This window comes from Rissa tridactyla, chromosome W (assembly GCF_028500815.1).
Source record: "Rissa tridactyla isolate bRisTri1 chromosome W, bRisTri1.patW.cur.20221130, whole genome shotgun sequence".
NCBI lineage: Eukaryota > Metazoa > Chordata > Aves > Charadriiformes > Laridae > Rissa > Rissa tridactyla.
In genome coordinates, this window is record NC_071496.1 from 25,583,621 (window position 1) to 25,607,957 (window position 24,337).

The 24,337-nt window shown below is 43.3% G+C and overlaps 1 protein-coding gene across 2 annotated transcripts in view; it reads right to left on the reverse strand.

Annotated features, from left to right (window-relative positions):
* LOC128901961 (tyrosine-protein kinase Fer-like) overlaps positions 1 to 24,337 on the reverse strand; it is a 257,810-nt gene that overhangs the window by 41,250 nt on the left and 192,223 nt on the right. For both annotated transcript variants that reach the window (XM_054184168.1, XM_054184167.1), the window contains one exon: positions 7,250 to 7,373. In XM_054184168.1, coding sequence (XP_054040143.1) covers positions 7,250 to 7,373 — 124 coding nt within the window. The remainder of the gene's footprint in view (positions 1 to 7,249; positions 7,374 to 24,337) is intronic.

The following is a 24,337-nucleotide window of genomic DNA, read 5'->3' on the forward strand; positions in this document are numbered from 1 at the left end:
TATCCCTGACTGAGCTGCGAGATATATGGAAAGATTACAGCCTTACTTACTAAGATTACTGCTTAACTTCAGTTATCAGTTAAGCAGTGGACAGCAAATGTCGGACACTGCGAGTGCAAAGGCTTCAGGAGGAAGGGAAGGCCTCAGGGGTCTGGCACTGGGGCAAGGAGATCTCAGGATCGCAGCCGTGAAGGAAAAGAGAGAACCTATCAGCAAACTTTCTAATTTATATTGAATGTGATGTTCATGGTATGAAATAATCCTGTTGGCCAGCCTGGGTCAAGTGCCCAGGCCTCGCCCCTCCTCATCCCTGCACCTGGCAAGGCTCGAAAACACTGAGACCCTGAAACCTTCCTACCGTCAAGCAGATCAACACTCCTGCACAACTTGGTGTCGTCTGCAAACTTACTGAGGGTGCACTTGATCCCCTCGTCCAGGTCATTGATAAAGATATTAAAGAGAACCAGCCCAAATACTAAGCCCTGGGGAACACCATTTGTGACTGGCTGCCAACTGGATTTAACTCCATTCACCACAACTTTTTGGGTCCAGACATCCAGCCAGCTTTTAACCCAGCGAAGAGTACACCCATACAAGCCATGAGCAGCCAGTTTCTCTAGGAGGATGCTGTGGGAAACGGTGTCAGAGGCTTTACTAAAGTCCAAGTAAACAACATCCACAGCCTTTCCCTCAGCCACTAAGCTGGTCACCTTGTGATCAGGAGAAGGAGACCAGGTTAGCCAAGCAGGACCTGCCTTTCATAAACCCATGCTCACTGGGCCTGATCACCTGGTTGTCCTGCATGTGCTGCATAATGGCACTCAGGATGATCTGTTCCATAACCTTCCCTGCCACCGAGGTCAGACTCACAGGCCTGTAGCTCCCCAGATCATCCTTCCGGCCCTTCTTGTGGATGGGCATCGCATTTGCTAGCCTCCAGTCACCTGGGACCTCCCCGGTTAGCTGATCAATGATGGAAAGTGGCTTGGTGAGCACTTCTGCCAGCTCCCTCAGTACCCTCGAGTGGTTCCCATTTGGCCCCCATAGACTTGTGTATGTCTAAGTGCTGTAGCAGGTCAGTCACCATTTCCCCTTAGATTATGGGGGCTTCATTATGCTCCCCGACCCTATCTACTATCTCAGGGGGCTGGGTACTCAGGGAACAACTGGTCCTACTACTAAAGACTGAGGGAAAGAAGGCATTAAGTACCTCAGCCTTTTCCTCATCCTTGGTCACTATGTTTCCCATTCTGTCTAAGGATAGGGGAGATTATCCTTAGTCCTTCTTTTATTGCTAATGTATTTATAGAAACATTTTTTATTGTCCTTAACAGCAGAAGCCAGGTTAAGTTCTAGTTGGGCTTTGGCCCTTCTAATTTTCTCCCTACATAGCCTTACAACATCTTTGTAGACCTCATGAGTGGACTGCCATTTCTTCCAAAGACCATAAATTCTCCTTTTTTTCCCTGAGTTGCAACCATAGCTCTCTGTTCATCCAGGACAGTCTTTTTCCACGACAGCTCATTTTTCAGCACGTGGGGAGGGCCTGCTCCTGTGCCTTTAAGATGCTTATAGAATGTTATCTGCCTCTACATCCTGGTTGGGCGGTCTATAACAGACTCCCACCATGATATCTGCCTTGTTGGCCTTCCCCCTCATTCTTACCCATAAACACTCAACCCTATTGTCACCATCATTAAGTTCTTGACATTCATGACACTCCCTAACATACAGGGCCACCCCACCTCCTCTTCTTCCTTGCCTGTCCCTTCTGAAGAGTTTATAGCCATCCATTGTAGCACTCCATTCGTGTGAGTCCTCCCACCCCGTTTCTGTGATCGTGACTACATCATAGTTTTAGGAAGACATTAGGAAGAAGTTCTTTATAATGAGGGTGGTGAGATATTGGAACAGGTTGCCAAGAGAGGTGGTGGAGGCCCCATCCCTGGAGACATTCAAGGCCAGGCTTGATGAGGCTCTGAGCAACCTGATCTAGTTGAAGATGTCCCTGCTTACTGCAGGGGGTTTGGACTAGATGACCTTTAAAGGTCCCTTCCAACCCAACACATTCTGTGATTCTATGATTCTATGATTCCATGATTCTATGATTCCATGATAGTTTTCCTGTTGCACAATGGCTTACAGGTCCTCCTGTTTGTTGCCCACACTGCGTGCATTAGTGTAGATGCACTTCAGTTGGGCTAATGGTCCTGCCACCTTTTTTCTGGGAGAAGCAGAATCACAGAATCACAGAATGAAAGGGATTGGAAGGGACCTCTGGAGATCATCTAGTCCGACCCCCCTGCCAGAGCAGGGTCACCTAGAGCAGGTTGCAAAGGAACATGTCCAGGCGGGTTTTGAATGTCTCCAGAGAAGGAGACTCCACCACCTCTCTGGGCAGCCTGTTCCAGGGCTCTGCCACCCTCAAAGTAAAGAAGTTCCTCCTCATGTTTAGGTGGAACTTCCTATGCTCAAGTTTATGCCTGTTACCTCTTCTCCTGTCACTGGGCACCACTAAAAAGAGCCTGGCCCCATCCTCCTGACATCTACCCTTTAAGTATTTATAAGCATTGATAAGATCCCCCCCTCAGTCGTCTTTTTTCCAGACTGAAGAGCCCCAAGTCCCTCAGCCTTTCTTCATAAGAGAGGTGTTCCAGTCCCCTAATCATCATAGTGCAGCACCCTACACTTGCCCTTGATGAGTTTCTATAGGAATGTGTCTGAGAGAAAATGGTCATGTGAGCCAGCCTCCCTACTATGAGAGATTAGATTAAGAGCAAAACAGGTGGTAGAAGATGGAATTAGTACATGGGAAAAACAGGAACTGAGAAGGTAGAAAACATGTTGTGCTAATGACTAAGTAATTTACTATGTGAATTCTTGTAACCAACCTGATCTGTGAATGAACTGCATGGACAGCGCGTGAACAGAGACTGTAAGCCAATCATATAGCTGCCGCTAGCGCGTGCTCTTATTGCCTGTCTATATATACTCTGTGAAAACTTGAATAAAGGGAGAACGATCATACTCATATTGAGACTCTGTTGTTACTCCGGGTCCGTCTCCCACTCCAACATCTGGTAGCAGAGGACGGTTCAGCGCGACTGAGTTCTCCGAGACTGCGGTAAGCAGCTAGAGGAGGGGAGTGGGAAACTAAAACGGCTGGGAGGAGTGCTGCTTGAGCGCATACGCGGAGCAGACGGTTCGAGGTGGCCTCTCCCAGGGAACTACAGCGCAGCAATGGAAATAGAAGCTGCAGCAACGCTACTCGCTGGAATCCTCTCTAAGAGAGGGATTGAAGCGCCAGCGAAACAGCTGATCAAGTTAATTAAATTAGGACAGCGATGGGGTCATTTTTCTGACACACATATGCTGTTTTCTGTCTCGGAATGGCGGGACTTTGGAGGGACGATGTGGCATAAAACAATCGAGGGGGACGAAAAAGAGGAGAAGGAGATAAAGGCCGTCCACGAGCTGTGGAATACTGTGCTAGAGACTTTAAAAGCGATGAAAGCGGAGTGGGAAGTAGCCTGTGCAGCTGCTCAAATGTTAGGTCCAGGAGCAGCCGCCTCAAAACCTCAAAGCAAGCCTGGACCTATTGTGTGGTTCTTTGGGCTGCCCGCGGTAAAGGGAATGACCGGGTCCACATGTAAAACTGTTGCTGAAATTCGAGCTAATGAGGCCCCTGACCCCCCTGAGGAAGGAAAAAACTTGCCACTGAACCCTTTGCAAAACTCGGAAAAAGCGGAAGTAAGTGGGGCGAAGCCAAAACAGAAAAGTAACGCACATGCGGAAGTGCCTCCCCAGGAAACTCCAGCAGAGGAGGAGCCTGAAACATCTACTGATCTCATCGATTTGGGAGGAGCAGCGTGTCGGCCTCCGCCCACAGCACCTCCTCCAGCAACTCCGCCTCCCTTGTATCCACTGCTACCCTCCTCCAGTGATTCGTCTGGTCCACCAACTCCACCTGCCGACAAGAGTCGTAAACTGTCCTCAGACACCACAGATAAAATGTTACAGACAGTTTTAAGGCGCCTCGAGGAGTTAGATTCACGTGTGGGAAGGAAGGATGATAACACGCCTTCATGGCTAGTGAATCCCTCAACACCTCTGAGAACTACACGCTGGAGTGGCGTTATTAGAGACGCTATATTAGAAGGACAGTGTAACTAGCTAATCGGAAATAAGCAAGTGGCATGTACGGCTACAACACAGGGTATAAAAGATGATCTATGCTTAATAAATGGCTTCTGTTGATTCACATTGGATCATCTGGAGTCCAGTTATTTCTCCTCAGATGGTGACCCCGACGTGATACCAATCAGCGCTTGGCTTGAGCAACGGAACGCGAGGGGCGGAAGACCCAGAAGGAGATCCACTGGCTGGAGGACGGCTCAGCTGGACTGAGACCGGGCGGATTGGCCGGCAATCCGGAATAAACAGACGACGTGGCCACGGACACCCAGAGAGAGGTGAGCAGCCGGGGCAGGAGATGGGGCAACAAGTAACAAAAGAAGAAGGGGCTGTATTAAAACTCCTCCTGCATATCCTCTCTAAGAGAGGGGTGAAATACGATGAGCGTATGCTCCGAAGGTTGTTAACCTGGTGCAGAGAGAACGGATTCACACCAGAGCCCCAGACAGCTTTTAAATCAGAAATATGGGAGGCTGTTGGGAAAAAACTGTGGGAAGTGATAAGTAAAGGAGACAAAGAGGCATCACCGTTGGCGACGACATGGTGGTTGGTGTTATTGACCTTACAAGATATGAAGGCGGAGCAAGCCACGGCAGCCGGGGCTTTTGCAGCATTACAACCCACGGGAGGGGGATCGAACAGGCCAGGTCCGAAGGTCTGGGACGATCCCCTGCTGATCCCCTCTGCTCCACCTGAGGCCGATGGAGGAGGCAGAATGTCAGCAGAGAAGGACAGAGCCGGAGCTGTTTGCTCCTGCCATTGCCCGCCTCGCCCCCTCCCCTCCCCTCCCCAGTCGTCTCCCTGAGATAGAAGTGCTGGTTTTGTATGTCTGCTGTGTAAGTGTGTGCGGGCGCCAGCTTATACCTGCTGATCAGCATCTGTGCTACTGTTTGTTTTTTGTTGTGTGCAGTGTCGTTAGGTGACTCCCCTTGAGCAGGTGTTCTGCCCGGTGTGGTACTGTTCTCGTATGCAACTAGGGCTGACACTCCGTCAAGTGAAGAAGTTTGTATATACACAATGTTTAGATGTAAGGCGAGCGTGCCCCAGGCAGATACACCAGGATGGGCTGTAGAACCGATGGAAGTCCCGAAATATTGGGGGAGTTTTCACCAGCCGACACGTTTACGGTCTCGGGAACGGCTCGCCCATGCAGGGCGTATCGCTGGTTGTTTGTTGTTTGTCTATAAGATCACGGTTGATTGGGAAAAGGAGTTGAGTCCAAATCTATAGGATGCTCTGTAGGAAAATGAGAAACTTAAGGAAAAATGAGAAACTGAGCTCTTGTTGCAAAGGCAGACTTTTATGTCAGTCGTAAGTGATGGGAAAAAAAAAAAGAAAAAAAAAGAAGAAAAAGAAAAAAGGAAAAAAGAAACAAGAGAAAAAAGGAAAAAAAGAAAAAAGAAAAGCAAAAAAAGAAAAAAAGAAAAAAGAAAAAAAAAGAAAAAAAGAAAAAAAGAAAAAAAAAGAAAAAAAAAGAAAAAAAAAGAAAAAAAAAGAAAAAAAAAAGAAACCAAACAGGAACAATTAGATGGGAAATGTGCCACGTTAGCACAAAAGTATGCCATAAGCATTACAAGAAAGCATCAGAAAAAGAGAAATAGGACACCTGATTCAAAGCAGTACCATAGAGATATGTTTTTTGGTTTTTTTCCTATATGTGTATATGTTATTGCATGCCTTAGTAGGTTGCTCTGTGTTATACCCTGCGAGACTAAAATGAACCCAGCAGAAGCGGTCTCTTGAGCAAGGGGGTGGACTATGGGAAAGCAACGGAAGATCGGCAAGGAGACAGGGAGTCCGCATGCGCTCTTGCTAACAAGGACTCTTTTGCTGCCAAGGATTCTTGATAACAAGGACTCTCTTGCTGCCAAGGATAAGTTTAACAATGCTACTAGTACCGCTATTTCTGAGTTATTGCTAGATGTAGATAGTATTCGATATGCAACGCTGCAAAACAGAGCTGCTACTGATTTTTTGCTTTCAGCTCACAGACATGGTTGTCAAGATTTTAAAGGACTGTATTGTATGAATCTAAGTGACCACTCCAAATCCACCCATGCCCAGCTGCAAGAACTGCACCGACCGAACCAGCAACTTGTGGAGACCATGAGAGAGAGACATGAGCGCACTTTGAAGATACAGGGGATGCCCTGAAGCACTGTGTCTGCCCCCGCCCCCCCCCCCATAAGTTCTATGTTCATTAACCCCAACAGCTCAGAAGGCATTACAGCATGTTGCAGATAAGATATAGTCTACTACTGCTGCAAGACGCATTGAACACCTTCCTACAAGAATTTCAACTTTACGCCCTGATAGGACAGTGGGATGATGCACTCGCAAAGAGCCTGACTGCATTAGAGTGGGTATTTTTGTCACGTACCTTTTCAAAACCAGTAACTATGATGATTGAAATGTTACCGCAATTGTTTTTCCAGGGTCATTTGTGCTGTCACCAGCTTTCTGGAATGGATCCAAGCCACATACATGTCCCCATCAAAAAGGATGACCTTGACCCAAATGACATAAATCAAGTAGACTACGATAAAGTTTCTGGATTTCTTGAATAATCCAATTTGGAAATAAGATATGTCGTTAAGGTAACAAGTGGCTATGTGTGAGTGTTGATTTCTGTAACTGGATTTGTCTAAAGTGCTTTTACATTCTATGGGCCAAAATAAATGATAGAAAAGTTTGACACTGGAGAAGAAACAACAAAAAGGATATAAGGTACCCCAAAAGCATAAGGCCTGATCATCTTCAGTATTGCAGAGAAAGCAGTTGAGACAATTAATAATGTTTTAATATACAGAACTCCAGCTTCTCTCCCTTGATCATCTGAGATATCAGATTTCCCTGAAACACACTGCAAGCATACCTGAACTTCTGTATTGGCTATGCAAGTATCTTAAAATTTCAAGGAGGACTTAAGATGCATAGATTGCCATGATTCATTGATACTAAAATTCATTGCCATTATTAAACACCACTATACATTTAACCTGCTAACAGTTCAAGTGATCAAAATCACAATACTGAAAATAAATATCTTCCTTACCTGTGTATACAGTTTTTAGATTCAAGATATGCCATGCCAGAAGCAGCATCTAATGAAAATTTCACTAACTGTTTGGTTTTTAGCTCATCCTTCTTTTTTCTTAAAAAGGACAGGAAATCTCCTCCTAGAGAAACAGACAGACAGATAGACAAGAGAGAAGTGTCAGTATTGTATCTATTATTAGGGACACTGGACTGAACAAAATGCAGCTATCAGCTATTCTCCTCAACCTATCGGTCTGAAGTTAATATCAGAAAAAGAAAGGAATGCACTATCACCAGGTGTGGTTTCCCTAAGCTTCCTTAAATATTAAGTACTTAAAAGTGGAAACTGCACAGAAGTTAAGCAAAGCCTGTGTTTTTGTTATATCAAAAATCTTCACTAGTATACATTAAATACACGTTTATATGAAATTGACAAAAACAACTGATAATTTGTGATAAATGTAGTTCTCTAATTACAGAAAGGTTGCTGGAAGGGTCTATTAAAATTGTGAATACAGTAATTAGTTTCTACTCGTAGGTTTAGATACATTAAAGTAATTGATTGATCATTTGTAGTGGTATTTCTCAAACTTTATGCTGAAGCCTTTGGAAAGGTTACAAAGTGTTTTACTTCTTGGGCAATATTAACTTCCTATTTCATGCTGGCAATTAAAGGCAAACAACTATTACTGGGACTTCAGAGCCTTCTGCCTTGGAGGAACTAAGTCGCTACCATCTTGCCTGAGGAGGGGAAGGTGTCAGCATAAAGGATTCCCAAAAGTGAATCTGCATTTGCAAAAGAGTTTCAGAAAAAGTGATTTAGGACAAAGATAAACATGGGAAATGTTATATAAACACTGCAATGCTGTAAAATCACAGTATAGCTTTCCATGTCACAATAATTACTTGCTAATGCCAGCCATTGCTCCAGTCTTTCTTTTCACTTTGCACTAAACTGACATACTCTATGACACAATCTGAGAGGTTATTGACCCAGTCTGGTAACTGACAAAAAGCAGACATAGCTAGAGAGAAGGAAGATGACCACTCCACTGAAATAGGTGTCATTTCTTCCACATGTAAACAGAATTATTCCGATTATAGCAGACAGTTAAAAATATTTTTTAAGCAATCCCTCCTCCACGCACACACAAGAAATATTACATTCAGAGCTGACTAAAATTATTCCAGAAAATTAACTCTAGTGACTGAAAGGAAAGCTCAATTAAAGAATATACCTTGATTGATGTTTGTACCCATCTTCTCACATGCATGGTGTGTATAAGGAAAATAAGTGATTTGAGTCTGATACCAACTTTATGTTATATCTGGCAGATGCATAGTTGGAGGCTATTGCTGATAACTTAGTGAAAAGCAGGCACTGGGAATGTTTATTAATTTATTACTTTTAAGATTCAAACTTCTATTATAGCATACTCCTAATAATTCATCTTGAATTTTGTTTACATTATTTAAAAAAATAATATGGTTCTTAATTTGATTGTAAACCCCTTCCACAGGGGAAAAATCAATTTACTTCTCAAGTAAAACAGTGAAACTGTGCACTGTCAATGCGCAAAGTAATTAACAGAAAAAAGAAAAATATTTCTGCTAGTTTCAATTAGAATCATATATGTTTCACTTGTAGATATAGCTGGAACAAAATTTTCATACAGAAATAATATTTTCAAAACCTAGCTGTCCCTTTGATTTTAAGAAGCTTTACTGGCTATCAAATTATAAAAACATGAAAAAACAAAAGATAACTGCTTCTATCAATTTTAAAATATTTTATCCAATAATAATTTGAATTATTTTCATTAAGAGAAGATGGTGGGTAAGGAGAGGGGAAAATAAAACAAACAACAAATCTATTCAAATTCTCTGAACCACATACCTGCATCTTTTCTCCTGTATTGCCACAGGGTTTGTTTGGAAAACAAAAATAAATTATGGACAAATGCAATCAAGTACTGGAAAAGAAGATAAGTCATAAACGCTTATTGAACCAACTGAGATTATCACATGTTTGTGTTAATCTTGTTGTACTGGGATGGAGCTAACTTTCTTCACAGTAGCCTGTGTGTTGCTGTGTTTTAGATTTGTGACTAAAACAGTGTTGATAACACACCAGAGTGTGGCTATTGCTGAACAGTGCCAAGGTCTTCTCTCTTTCTCACTCTGTCCCCTCAGGGAGTAGGCTGGGGTGAGCAAGAGATTGGGAGGGGACACAACCGGGACAGCTGACCCAAACTGACCAAAGAGATATTCCATACTATATAATGTCATGTTCAGCAATAAAAGCTGGGGGGGGGGGGGGGGCGGGCAGTTTTTCCAAGGTAGATGTTGCTTGGAGATTGGCTGGGCATTGGTCTGCTGGTGGGAGGTGGTGAATGACTGCCTTTGCATCACTTGCTTTTTTCTCTTTTTTCCCTCACTTATTAAACTGTCTTTATCTCAACCCATGAGTTTTTCTTGCTTTTGCCCTTCTGATTCTCTCCCCCATCCTACTGAGAGGGAGCGACCAAGTGACTGGGTGGGGGTTTAGCTGCTGGCAGGGCTTGAGAGGTTGGAAATAAAGACAAATTTGATCAGAGTGCACAAGACTGAATTTATAGTTGTTAGACCTGTTTATCTGTTACTTGCTGTTGCTGTTTGCAACGTTGACTTGTTTGTTCATGACACTGGCTTATTTGTTCCCTCACCTGCTCCATGGTGTGCTCCCGCTCTTGCTGTGCATCAAAATCCAGGGCTTGTTAATGGCTGCTTTCAGCTTTTGCTGTTTGCTATGCTGTTTATCACTTTGTTTTGCTTTGCCTGGGAGAGCTATCATAAAAGCACCTCCCCCTTCTTCTCCAGGGTAGATGTTTCCTGCCTTGTTACAATGGTCTTCAATTTCTTGAACATCCCAGAATGCTCATATTGGTGCGTGTCATTAATCTGATTTTGGCTTTTCCTAAGGTTAACCAACTAGTTAGGAATGCCACACAGGGATGTGCCCTGAGGTAGGCTGATCATGGGTGGCAGGGTGTGTGGGAGAATTTGAGCAGGTGCCTAAACCAGTCTTCACCTCCAATGGTGTGGGACTTCGCTCCCCAACAGGCGTGGAATCCTGCTGAAGTGGCGGAACACTTGAAGAAAGGATGCCTTGCCTATACCAAAGAGATACAACTTCTTGCACTGTGCTGGGCCCTTGCCTATGTCTACCGAGCCTGTGTCTGTGTGGACAAGAGGGTCTCTGGATCTGAGGCCTTACAAACAGAATCTGTGGCTAAGCCAGAGATCCAATCATCAACTACGACAGTTGCTCCTATATTCAAGATGAAACAATTGAAGTAGAAGTCAACTTGTTTAGTAAGGGAGGAAGAAGCTCCTCCTGAGAGGGAACAGGAGGAAGAATCAGAAGAGGCAGCCTGTTCTGCAGCAGAACAGCCACAAGAACAAGGGAGGGAAGAGACAGAAATCATAAAAAAGTCAGAAACCACCCAGTTCCTATCCCTGACTGAGCTGCGAGATATATGGAAAGATTACAGCCTTACTTACTAAGATTACTGCTTAACTTCAGTTATCAGTTAAGCAGTGGACAGCAAATGTCGGACACTGCGAGTGCAAAGGCTTCAGGAGGAAGGGAAGGCCTCAGGGGTCTGGCACTGGGGCAAGGAGATCTCAGGATCGCAGCCGTGAAGGAAAAGAGAGAACCTATCAGCAAACTTTCTAATTTATATTGAATGTGATGTTCATGGTATGAAATAATCCTGTTGGCCAGCCTGGGTCAAGTGCCCAGGCCTCGCCCCTCCTCATCCCTGCACCTGGCAAGGCTCGAAAACACTGAGACCCTGAAACCTTCCTACCGTCAAGCAGATCAACACTCCTGCACAACTTGGTGTCGTCTGCAAACTTACTGAGGGTGCACTTGATCCCCTCGTCCAGGTCATTGATAAAGATATTAAAGAGAACCAGCCCAAATACTAAGCCCTGGGGAACACCATTTGTGACTGGCTGCCAACTGGATTTAACTCCATTCACCACAACTTTTTGGGTCCAGACATCCAGCCAGCTTTTAACCCAGCGAAGAGTACACCCATACAAGCCATGAGCAGCCAGTTTCTCTAGGAGGATGCTGTGGGAAATGGTGTCAGAGGCTTTACTAAAGTCCAAGTAAACAACATCCACAGCCTTTCCCTCAGCCACTAAGCTGGTCACCTTGTGATCAGGAGAAGGAGACCAGGTTAGCCAAGCAGGACCTGCCTTTCATAAACCCATGCTCACTGGGCCTGATCACCTGGTTGTCCTGCATGTGCTGCATAATGGCACTCAGGATGATCTGTTCCATAACCTTCCCTGCCACCGAGGTCAGACTCACAGGCCTGTAGCTCCCCAGATCATCCTTCCGGCCCTTCTTGTGGATGGGCATCGCATTTGCTAGCCTCCAGTCACCTGGGACCTCCCCGGTTAGCTGATCAATGATGGAAAGTGGCTTGGTGAGCACTTCTGCCAGCTCCCTCAGTACCCTCGAGTGGTTCCCATTTGGCCCCCATAGACTTGTGTATGTCTAAGTGCTGTAGCAGGTCAGTCACCATTTCCCCTTAGATTATGGGGGCTTCATTATGCTCCCCGACCCTATCTACTATCTCAGGGGGCTGGGTACTCAGGGAACAACTGGTCCTACTACTAAAGACTGAGGGAAAGAAGGCATTAAGTACCTCAGCCTTTTCCTCATCCTTGGTCACTATGTTTCCCACTCTGTCTAAGGATAGGGGAGATTATCCTTAGTCCTTCTTTTATTGCTAATGTATTTATAGAAACATTTTTTATTGTCCTTAACAGCAGAAGCCAGGTTAAGTTCTAGTTGGGCTTTGGCCCTTCTAATTTTCTCCCTACATAGCCTTACAACATCTTTGTAGACCTCATGAGTGGACTGCCATTTCTTCCAAAGACCATAAATTCTCCTTTTTTTCCCTGAGTTCCTCATTTTTGAACAGGATGGAAAGGTTCTCATTTTCTTATATTACAGTGTCAAATTGGCAGAGTATGAGCCTGTAACTTCCCAATATAAACATACCATCAGAAGGTGATTTAGACTTGCTAATTTATCTTCAGTGCTTGATATGTACTGCATGGATTTCTAGATTTTTGAGCAAAAATAGCACAGTATACCTCAGTTGTATACAGTGTCTTTTATGATTATCATCAAAACATAGTTTAGTAATTCTAATGTTTCAAAATCACGATAGGGAAAAAAGTCACCAAGGACATGTTTTTGTTAGTAGTTATGTTTACTGGTATTTGTTACTGAATAAAGGTCATGAAAATGTCTTTTAGATACTCTGTTCAACCTTGATTTGAAAGCACTGTTAGTTACAGATGAAATAAAAAAAAGTGATTTCCATCGCATACTGTACAAAATATATTATGTTATTTCACGTTAAATCTGATTATCCTTGTCACTGTAACACAAATATAAGCTTAACTGTCTGTCCTTTAACAAATTACTCTTACTAGCAAATTTTGACTTTTACAGTCTATTGTGGCCAATGTTTCATCTATTCATCTTCACAAGAAACCATCCACAGGAATATCTTCAAAACTAAGTTAAGAGTATTTCACTACAAGCCCTTCAGTATAGAACTCTATCTACATGATAGCTTTACGCTCTCCTTAAAATAAGTTTTACTGTAAAAGCAGTAATTCACTATTTGCAGCATATAGTGTCTAAACATAATCTCAGATTTCATAGCTGTTAATAAAAATGAAATAAACAGACCAATTAGACTATGAAACAACTGAAACAAAACTAGATGATTTCGTAATAGAAAGTAGTGCTTCATCTTACATGTGGAAATTCCATTGTATTCTAAATTGCTACCTGTTATTCCAGCACACAACACTACTAGAAAATGAAACCTACTACAACAGCTATAACTGCTACAGAAATAATTAAACCATTATAGCATTGCTACAAGCAGAAATCAACTAGCAGTTTGGGGTTTACAAAAGGATAAATAACAGGATTGAAGTGTCTGCTTAATAGAATAGGATTATTTTATTAAGTAGATAAGTGTAGCCTGCTATAACTGGATTCATCCCAAAACAGCCTTTCACGTATTTCACTGTGAATGTGAAGTATTTATCTTTATATACAGAAATTTTAAGAGAGTAAAAATACCACGTCAGCATCTCCTTGCCATGCCCATACTTTATAGCGTAAAGTTTATGCTATACTTTGTGTATTATTTTTTGGCAATATAACAGTTCTCTTAATGTGGAAAGCAAAAAGAATCTACTGTTTTGCAAGAGCTAAAACCTTTCTGTGATGAATGAGAACACAACAAAACCCAGGAAACAGCAATGAAATACGCTAAATTAGTTTACAAAATGTTTAATTATGGTAATGTCGAACTGATCAACTGTAAATATGTACTTCAGTGTTCTCTTGAGCTGGTGCCTAAAATGGTACATATCCACTTGTTCTAGACAGTCTTGGCATTATTCTTATACCAGTATTTATACTGAACATAATTAAAATATAGTTATGAAATTATGATGGGAAATATATTTATATATTCAAATATATATATAAATTAAAAAGTGGGAGAATTTCCTTTTTTAAATAACAACCATATTAAGCAGAAATTTGTTTAAAGAGTCCACTTCATTCTTCGTACAGATGGTAATCACTTGGACTCAGCATGCTTCTGGCAGTACCACTGAATGGTCACCCAACACAGATGAGCTCCAGATGAGCATAAACTTCAATAATAATATTGAAATTATTTTTTATATGCACTTCTAAGTATTTATAAATTTGAGGATTCATACAGACTGTCTGAAGTCAAGAAATTCACATTTTCTTTATTGCCTTGTACCTTAAAACATTATGTATTATCAACAGAATACACCCAAATACAGCTGCTTTAAACTATGAATTTTAAATATTAAGAATGCATCTGTAGCAATTCTAGAAAATACTTTTTTAAAAAAGTAAGCAGCTATTTGACAAACTATAAAAATTTAAGGCTTCAGAAATGCTGAAGTTGTCACTTTCTTCAACATAGTCAATTTTCACTTTTCAAGTAATGGATTGTTTGTGTAATGCAGTACTTTCACCAATTCATTTTTAACATGAGTAAGTAGCAACAGAAACTGTAAATAAACCCCATTTTTTTCAGCTACCTACAGAGATAAATAATTGTATTACTGTTGCAAAACCCAATTAAAACTTAACTTCTCCTGCTAAGCAAACCAAATAAAAGTTGCTATAATCATGTAAAGTTTTGCAATAGTAATATTAACATTGGTATTAATGAAGTATGAATGGAAATGCATGCTTGTAAAAGCAAAACACTATTGGTTTTCACCCTGAAAGCAAATGGGAAAATAAAGTCCAAAAAGCTATGAACACTTCGGAAAATGTTTATTCCTTGAATTAAAGTGTTTCCATCTCCTCTTACCATTTGCTAAAAGTCTCTCATACTTTTCGTTCATGCTGGTACTAGACTGTTTAATAGTACCACAATTAGTAACAGAGATTGCTTGGAATATAATTAGGACCTTACCAATAACATGACAGGGGGTAATTGTACTTGTGAGGTGATTAGTAGATGAGGTGCTAACAGACTATTAAAAATGAACAATATTAAACAGTTTTTTCATTATATGGGTTAGACTTAAAATATCCTACTCTAACTTTTTCATTAAATATTTATTAAATAGGTCTGTGTAGCAAGAAGCTTATGATTGTTTATGATGTGTCTGTGGGCTGTTGCAGAATATTTCTGGTATTGGTCATCTGCACTGAAAAGATACTGTAGTCAGCACTTGTTATGTTATCTTTTTCAAGTACCTTCCTGTCATATATCAAACTACCACAGAAGGTTTAAGAGATGCAAATATGTGTCTTATTCATAATAGGAAAATTGGTTCTTTTTTTTTCAGTACACTGAGGACAAAATTACTTTTTTTTTATCTAGCAATATGTTATTTTGTATTCTAAAATTGAGTTGTACTTGCTGATTTTTACTTAAGTCTTTTTTATAAACAGTGATAGATATCCTTTCCAGAGCTTGTGTGTAAAAAGTGTGCACTGTTGTTGTAGGAATAATCTTCTGATAGAAATTTGCTGCATAGTATAGTTCAATATCTTATTGTATAGCAAGAATTCTAAAAGATGTTTTGCAAACTCCTGAATTTATAACTTCCTAGCATGCTATTGATTGAGTGATCTGAATAAAATCCTTCTTTAGGTACGTTTTTTACTGGCTGAAATTTATTTTATAGAAAGTATACAGATTGAAAATTCTCCTTTTCCCTTTCCTTTCCCCTTCCCTTTCCTTTCCATAGGACAAGAAATGGGCTCTCAATCATGAAGATGTCACACTGGGAGAATTACTGGGCAAAGTAAGTTATCAAGTGAGCTAAATACCATTTAAATAGGTATATATCAATCATGAAGTCTGTACATTTCCTATTTGCCTTATCTTTTAAATTACTGGGGTATGCAATTTTATACCAATTCTTTTACTTTAATATGAAACATAACATTGTGCTTTAAATAAATGTAAATCACATTTACTGGGAAACAATGTAATATGTCTGAGTGCTGAAAATGTTTAACTCCAGCATACATATTTTTCGTATTTGGAAGGCTTTTAAGATAAGTGGATTTCTATAAAATGTTATGTGTCTGTTTTACTTTGTGCAATCTTACAAAAGAATAATATTGTTGCAAAGTAGGAAAGTTTTATATAAATAAAAAATCTGATATAAAAAGATGATTTAATCAACACATGCTAAAACAAATGCTCATTGGTTTTGTTAGGTAACCTCACAATGGTATATATATTAAATGAATTCTTATAGTTTCTGTCACAAATTGAGCTTAGTAGCTGTAAGTTTTTAAAACACTCCTACTCAGGTAATGCCCTGTACCTCACTTACATTTTCAGCAGCTTTGCAACTACCAACAAATTTAGTGCAAGTGCCACTTTGGACACAACATTCCAAAAGATTTCCCAAAACCTGAAAAAGAAGCTTAAATGAGAAGTAAAATGAATGCAACAGTTGCCTTAGTATTAAAAGACACACTATAAGAAATGATAAACGCTCAAGAAATGGGGAATTAAATACTGTCAGAAAATTCTGTTTCCCAGGATAAAATCTCTTTAACAGCTTAAGATGACAAAAAGTATTAGTTACCTTTAGACAGAGCTATATCCACATAAAATGTTATACAGGTACCATGCCAGTTTCACATTCTTAAATAGTGTCCTGGTTCCGGTGGGGATAGGGTTAACTTTTCCTGGTATTCCATGCCATGTGAGCCACGCCCACCCTGAGCTGCCGGGGGAGGGGGCAGGAAGTTGCTGCTTAAAAGCGGGCTGGGGCGGCCTGGATCCGGTCGGCGAGCAGCGAGCAGCGGGGGAGTGGTGGTTCTGTAATCGCGTTTGTATATTCCCCTATCCGTGTTGTTGTTGTTTGCCTGTTCCCTTTGCTGTTCTGTTAAACTGCCTTTGTCTCAACCCAAGAGTCTTGCCTTTTCTTACGATTCTTCCTGTATTAGGAAGGCATGAGCGAGCGGCACGTGGTTCTTTGTTGCCGTCTGAGGCTAAACCACGACAGTCCTTTTTGGCGCCCAACGTGGGGCTCGAAGGGTTGAGATAACGACAGAATCCAACTAGAACGTGGAAAAAACGGTTTTGGTTTTTTTTTGTATGCATTTATTTTATTAGGTAAGTAGTCACTGGTCATCATGTTGCTTGGTTTGTTCTCATGGCTGTGTTACATAAATTCCTATATGGCTTATGTACTCCCTGCGATGCTGTTTACCATGTCTGGAAAAGGGATGAGGATTATCATTCTGCTGTCCTGTGCGATATCTGTTTATGATATGATAACATCACTGTTCAGACGGCTATTTTGGGGTGTTTATGTGGTTTTGCTGTCCTGTCCGTACATTGGACACCGTCTCTCAGAATTTGTTAATAATTTCCCCAGCCCTTTTGCCTCCCTTTTCTCCTTCGGGTCAGGTATGACAGCTTTTGAGAATTTTGAATATCCTTGGGATACTCAAACTAGCGTGTTCCTAGTGCTATGTCTCCTGAATACGTTCCAGGTCTTGTTTAGGGTTAAGCGACTATTTAAGACTACCACCCGGAGATCTGCTCCGAGGCTGGATAGTCAGGGGTGGCATGGCATGTGGGAGAGCATGGGCAGGTACCTAGAGAACTACTCACCTCCAATGGTCTGGGACTTCACCCCTGAACAATTACAGGACCCTGATAAAGTGGTAGAATATTTGAAGGGAAAATGCTGTGGCTATTCTAGAGAGGCACAACTCACCGCGCTGTGCTGGGCCCTGGCCAGTATCTACCAGGCACTGCTCAGAATTATGCAGCACCCTCAAGGGGAAGAGATGGAAACCAGACCTGCAGCGGCTGCGGCGGCCCCTGCGGCTGCGGCGGCCCCTGCGGCGGCCGCTGCAATCCTTGCGGCGGCCCCTGCGGCTACTGCAATCCTTGCGGCGGCCCCTGCGGCTACTGCAATCCTTGCGACAGACACTGCAGTTACTCCAACCCCCGTGGTAGCCACTGCCACTGAACCAGGGAACCAACCCGTGCCGGTATCAGTTGCCCCCATACAGAAGAAGAAGTACACAAAGAAATCAGTTCGCTTAGTAAGAGATGATGATGAACCAGGGCCATCACGAGAGCAGGAGGAAGAGGCAGAACCAGAGATAATTACTCAATCCCTATCCTTGAGTGAGCTGCGGGATATGCGAAAAGATTTCAGCCGACTTTCAGGCGAGCACATTGTCACCTGGCTGCTCCGGTGCTGGGATAATGGGGCCAGTAGCCTGGAATTAGAGGGTAGGGAGGCCAGGCAGCTGGGATCCCTGTCTAGGGAAGGCGGCATTGACAAGGCGATCGGGAAGAAGACCCAAGCCCTCAGCCTCTGGAAACGACTCCTGTTAGGCGTGAGGGAGAGGTACCCCTTCAGCGAGGATGTTGTATGTCACCCAAGCAAGTGGACTACCATGGAAAGAGGTATCCAGTACCTGAGGGAATTAGCCGTGCGGGAGATGATTTATTATGACTTGGACAATGCAGACTTACCCACAGACCCTGATGAGGTGCGATGCACAAGGCCCCTGTGGCGGAAGTTTGTACGGAGCGCACCATCGTCATATGCCAACTCCCTGGCAGTAATGGAATGGAAAGGTGAAGAGGGACCAACGGTGGATGAGGTAGCTGGCCGGCTCCGGCGATATGAAGAAAGTCTCTCTTCCCCCCTTGTCTCAGCTGTGGAGAAACTGTCGCGGAAGGTCCAGCAACTTGAAGAGAATATGTCCTACTCCCCACCTGCACGGGCCAGCATCTCAGCTATTAGAAGCAGGCATTTCCCCACTCAAGAGAGAGAGTACAGAGGGTACACACCACGAGGCACCCTGTGGTTCTACCTGCGGGACCACGGAGAGGACATGAGGAAGTGGGATGGACAACCTACTTCGATCCTGCGGACACGGGTACAGGAGTTGCAAGGAAGGACAACCACAAAAGGGGATCCCTCCAGGAAAAGTGCCGCCCCAGTTTCCAGTGGGCCGTTCCCCAGACAAAGCAGAAGGCCTGATCTTGCTTCTGATCCTCTTGAAGGAACTTCCAAGTCATTTATGCAAGAAGTGAGTAATGGATGCTATGACCAGTATTAGGGGGGCCCTGCCTCCGCCCAGGTGGAGGAAAGGGACAACCGGGTTTATTGGACGGTGTGGATTCGATGGCCTGGCACATCAGACCCACAGGAGTATAAGGCTCTAGTGGACACGGGTGCGCAGTGTACTTTAATACCATCAAGCTATAGAGGGGCAGAACCCATTTGTATTTCTGGGGTGACAGGGGGATCCCAAGAGTTGACTGTACTGGAGGCAGAAGTGAGCCTAACTGGGAATGAGTGGCAAAAGCATCCCATTGTGACTGGCCCAGAGGCTCCATGCATCCTTGGTATAGATTACCTCAGGAGAGGGTATTTTAAGGACCCAAAAGGGTACCGCTGGGCCTTTGGCATAGCTGCTTTGGAGACAGAGGAAGTTAAACAGTTGTCTGCCTTGCCTGGTCTCTCGGAGGATTCTTCTGTTGTGGGGTTGTTGAGGGTCAAAGAACAACAGGTGCCGATTGCTACCACAACGGTGCATCGGCGGCAGTATCGCACTAACCGAGACTCTCTGATTCCCATCCATGAGCTGATTCGTCAACTAGAGGTTGAAGGAGTGATCAGCAAGACTCGCTCACCCTTTAACAGTCCCATATGGCCGGTGCGAAAATCTAATGGAGAGTGGAGGCTAACTGTAGACTATCGTGGTCTGAATGAAGTCACGCCACCGCTGAGTGCTGCTGTGCCGGACATGCTAGAACTCCAGTACGAACTGGAGTCCAAGGCAGCCAAGTGGTATGCCACGATTGATATAGCGAATGCATTCTTCTCAATCCCTTTGGCAGCAGAGTGCAGGCCACAGTTTGCTTTCACTTGGAGGGGCGTCCAATACACCTGGAATCGACTGCCCCAGGGGTGGAAACACAGCCCCACCATTTGCCATGGACTGATCCAGACTGCACTGGAACAGGGTGAAGCTCCAGAACATCTGCAGTACATTGATGACATCATTGTATGGGGAAACACAGCAGAAGAAGTTTTTGAGAAAGGGAGTAAAATAGTCCAAATCCTTCTGAACGCTGGTTTTGCTATAAAGCGAAGTAAGGTCAAGGGACCTGCGCAGGAGATCCAGTTTTTAGGAATAAAATGGCACGATGGATGCCGTCAGATCCCAATGGATGTGATCAACAAAATAGCAGCTATGTCTCCACCAACTAGTAAAAAGGAAACACAGGCTTTCTTAGGTATTGTGGGTTTTTGGAGAATGCATATCCCAGATTACAGTCAAATTGTAAGCCCTCTGTATCAAGTAACCCGGAAGAAGAATGATTTTAAATGGGGTCCTGAGCAACGACAAGCTTTTGAACAAATCAAACAGGAAATAGTCCATGCAGTGGCCCTGGGGCCAGTCCGGGCAGGACAAGATGTTAAAAATGTGCTCTACACTGCAGCCGGGGAGAACGGCCCTACCTGGAGCCTCTGGCAGAAAGCACCAGGGGAGACTCGAGGTCGACCCCTAGGGTTTTGGAGTCGTGGATACAGAGGATCCGAAGCCCGCTACACTCCAACAGAAAAAGAGATATTGGCAGCATATGAAGGGGCTCGAGATGCTTCGGAAGTGGTTGGTACAGAAGCACAGCTCCTCTTAGCACCTCGACTGCCGGTGCTGGGTTGGATGTTCAAAGAAAGGGTCCCCGCCACACATCATGCAACCGATGCTACATGGAGCAAGTGGATTGCACTGATCACGCAACGAACTCGAATGGGAAACCCCAGTCGCCCGGGAATTCTGGAAGTGATCATGGACTGGCCAGAAGGCAAGGATTTCGGAATGTCACCAGAGGAGGAGGTGACGCGTGCAGAAGAGGCCCCACCATATAATAAACTGCCAGAAAATGAGAAGAAATATGCCCTGTTCACTGATGGGTCCTGCCGTATTGTGGGAAAGCATCGAAAGTGGAAGGCTGCTGTGTGGAGTCCTACACGACGGGTTGCAGAAGCCAGTGAGGGACAGGGTGAATCGAGCCAGTTTGCAGAGGTGAAGGCTATTCAGCTGGCTTTGGACATTGCTGAGCAAGAAAAATGGCCAGTACTTTATCTCTACACTGACTCATGGATGGTGGCAAATGCTCTGTGGGGGTGGTTACAGCAGTGGAAGCAGGGCAACTGGCAGCGCAGAGGCAAACCCATCTGGGCTGCTGACCTATGGCAAGATATTGCTGCCCGGATAGAGAATCTGGTTGTGAAAGTACGCCATGTAGATGCCCACGTACCGAAGAATCGGGCCACGGAGGAACATCAGAAGAACCAGCAGGTGGATCGGGCCGCTAGGATTGAAGTGGCTCAGGTGGATCTGGACTGGCAACATAAGGGTGAACTATTCATAGCTCGGTGGGCCCATGACTCCTCAGGCCATCAAGGGAGAGATGCGACATATAGATGGGCTCGTGACTGAGGGGTGGACTTGACCATGGACACTATTGCACAGGTCATCCATGAATGTGAGACATGCGCTGCGATCAAACAAGCCAAGCGTTTGAAGCCTCTTTGGTATGGAGGACGATGGCTGAAATACAAATATGGGGAGGCCTGGCAGATTGATTATATCACACTGCCACAAACCCGTCAAGGCAAGCGCCATGTGCTCGCAATGGTGGAAGCAACCACTGGATGGCTGGAAACATACCCTGTGCCCCATGCCACTGCCCGGAACACTATCCTGGGCCTTGAAAAGCAAGTCCTGTGGCGACATGGTACCCCAGAGAGAATTGAGTCGGACAACGGGACTCATTTCCGAAACAGCCTCATAGACACCTGGGCCAAAGAGCATGGTATCGAGTGGGTGTATCACATCCCCTATCACACACCAGCCTCTGGGAAGACAGAATGATACAATGGACTGTTAAAAACTACACTGAGAGCAATGGGTGGTGGGACTTTCAAACACTGGGATACGCATTTAGCAAAAGCTACCTGGCTAGTTAACACCAGGGGATCTAACAATCGGGCTGGCCCTGCCCAATCAAAACTTCCACGTACTGTAGAAGGGGATAAAGTCCCTGTAGTGCACATGAAGAATATGCTAGGGAAGACAGTCTGGGTTAGTCCTGCCTCAGGCAAAGGCAAACCCATCCGTGGGATTGCTTTTGCCCAAGGACCTGGGTGCACTTGGTGGGTGATGTGGAAGGATGGGGAAGTCCGATGTGTACCTCATGGGGATCTGATTTTGGGCGAGAATAGCCAATGAATCAGATTGTGTGCTGTTAATTGCTAAGTAACCCTGTCACTGTATGTCCTCATTGCTATAATTGCTATCAGTTGTACTACAAGTAAGGCACAGGGATGATGGGATAAGAACTGATCTCAGCAGCCGGCGCCCAGCAGTTTCCTCAAGATCTACATCTTCAGCCCACGGACTGCGTGCATGAGCCACACCAGGTGCACCAGTCACAAGCTCCGAAAAAATACAGCATGCAACAGACCAGCACCACCCAGCATCTCACCTGCCCTGAGAGACTGTTCTAACAGATGGAGCCCAAAGCCGTGGATTAAAAGAACTCAACGGACACTTTGGAGGGATGACCCATAAACTAAGGGCATTATATGTGTGTGTATATATATATATATAACAGGGGAAAGTGGTGGCAATTCATTGGAACCTGCTGGGCGTGGCATAGATGGTATGGAATAAGGGGTGGATAATGTCCTGGTTCCGGTGGGGATAGGGTTAACTTTTCCTGGTATTCCATGCCATGTGAGCCACGCCCACCCTGAGCTGCCGTGGGAGGGGGCAGGAAGTTGCTGCTTAAAAGCGGGCTGGGGCGGCCCGGGTCCGGTCGGCGAGCGGCGGGGGAGCGGCGGTTCCGTAATCGCGTTTGTATATTCCCCTATCCGTGGTGGTGGTGTTGTTGTTGTTTGCCTGTTCCCTTTGCTGTTCTGTTAAACTGCCTTTGTCTCAACCCAAGAGTCTTGCCTTTTCTTACGATTCTTCCTGTATTAGGAAGGCACGAGCGAGCGGCACGTGGTTCTTTGTTGCCGTCTGTTGCTAAACCACGACAAATAGAAAAGTATCAAGAAAAGTATCAAAAATAAAGATGTTTCAGGCATAAAAAAGTTTGTCGCTTTAAAAATAACTTGTTACGCTTCCATCTCAAAAACTAAACAGTCAAACCAAAGGATGACAGGATGATCAGTTTCTATGTGAGAAAATATTAAATAAACTGTCATAATTTACCCTGGAAATGAGAAATATGAAGAATTATAAAATCTTGAGTGGCCTGGAAAAGATTAATAGAAAAATCATGAAAGCTTGATGTAGAAGATGATGCAAACTTTAGTAAAGAGGAAGATTTTGCTTCACCTCAGTTGTGAATGGTCCATTTATTTACTCTGTATTAATTCTATAATACCCTGCAAAATAAAAGTTATATAAAAGGAACAGATATAAAATTATAATTAAATATTTTAAGTTAAGGGAAAAAAACAATTTTTAATACTTAAATAGTCTTTAAGGTAGTTTCAATTTTCACTATTAAGTACTTCTAAACAGAAGGCTAGAGGAAAAGCATGTTGGGAATTATTCAGCTACTTACCTCTGGGCATCTAGTGCCATTTTAGATATCAGAGGTAGTCTCCTGGCCTCTAGAAGTGCTATTCTAGAATGATAGATGGCTGTTAAAGATCCTCTGCTGTGCTTGCCAGCTATGTTGGTTCCTCAAATACTACTAGAGGCTTGTGTTTAGGCACCTGAATGTCTTTTCTTGTAACTAAATAGCATTACTATTTTCCATGCATGATTTTTTTTTTCTCCTTTTCTCTGTTTTCTTCCTTTGGCACTACAGTATTCAAATGCATGGTATAAAGAAATCTCCATCACTGAGGAAAGAAAGAAAAACATTTCCAGCAGATTTTTGCTGTTTATTAAACTCACATGCAGCTCCAGATACTAGCAAACAGGAGAGGGATTCATCTGAAAATTTACCTGACATATTTAAATGGAGTTGATTTGTTCTTTGGGAAATACAAAGCTTACCTAAAATAATGAGACCTTCAGATTTTGGTTTTATTTTCTAAGGGGGAGGGTTTGGCTGACACCTTCTTTCTTCAATTTCTGTCCTAAATAATTTTCATTTTGTTTTTATTTAAGTAAGAAATTTAAGTAAGAAATTCATCTGATGGAGATTATTCTATTCTTGTTACTTTAGTTTTCTTTTTGAAAAGGCAAAGACTTTGTTTACTTAGAATTATATTTTTTTCCTGATTTTAGGGTAATTTTGGTGAGGTATATAAAGGAACATTAAAGGATAAGACTCCTGTTGCTGTAAAAACTTGTAAAGAAGATCTTCCTCAGGAACTGAAAATAAAATTTCTGTCAGAAGCCAGGTAGGTTTTCTAAATTTAATTAAAAGATATATTTACGTTGTGGAATAACAATAAATAAAACTAAAGAAACAACACTGCA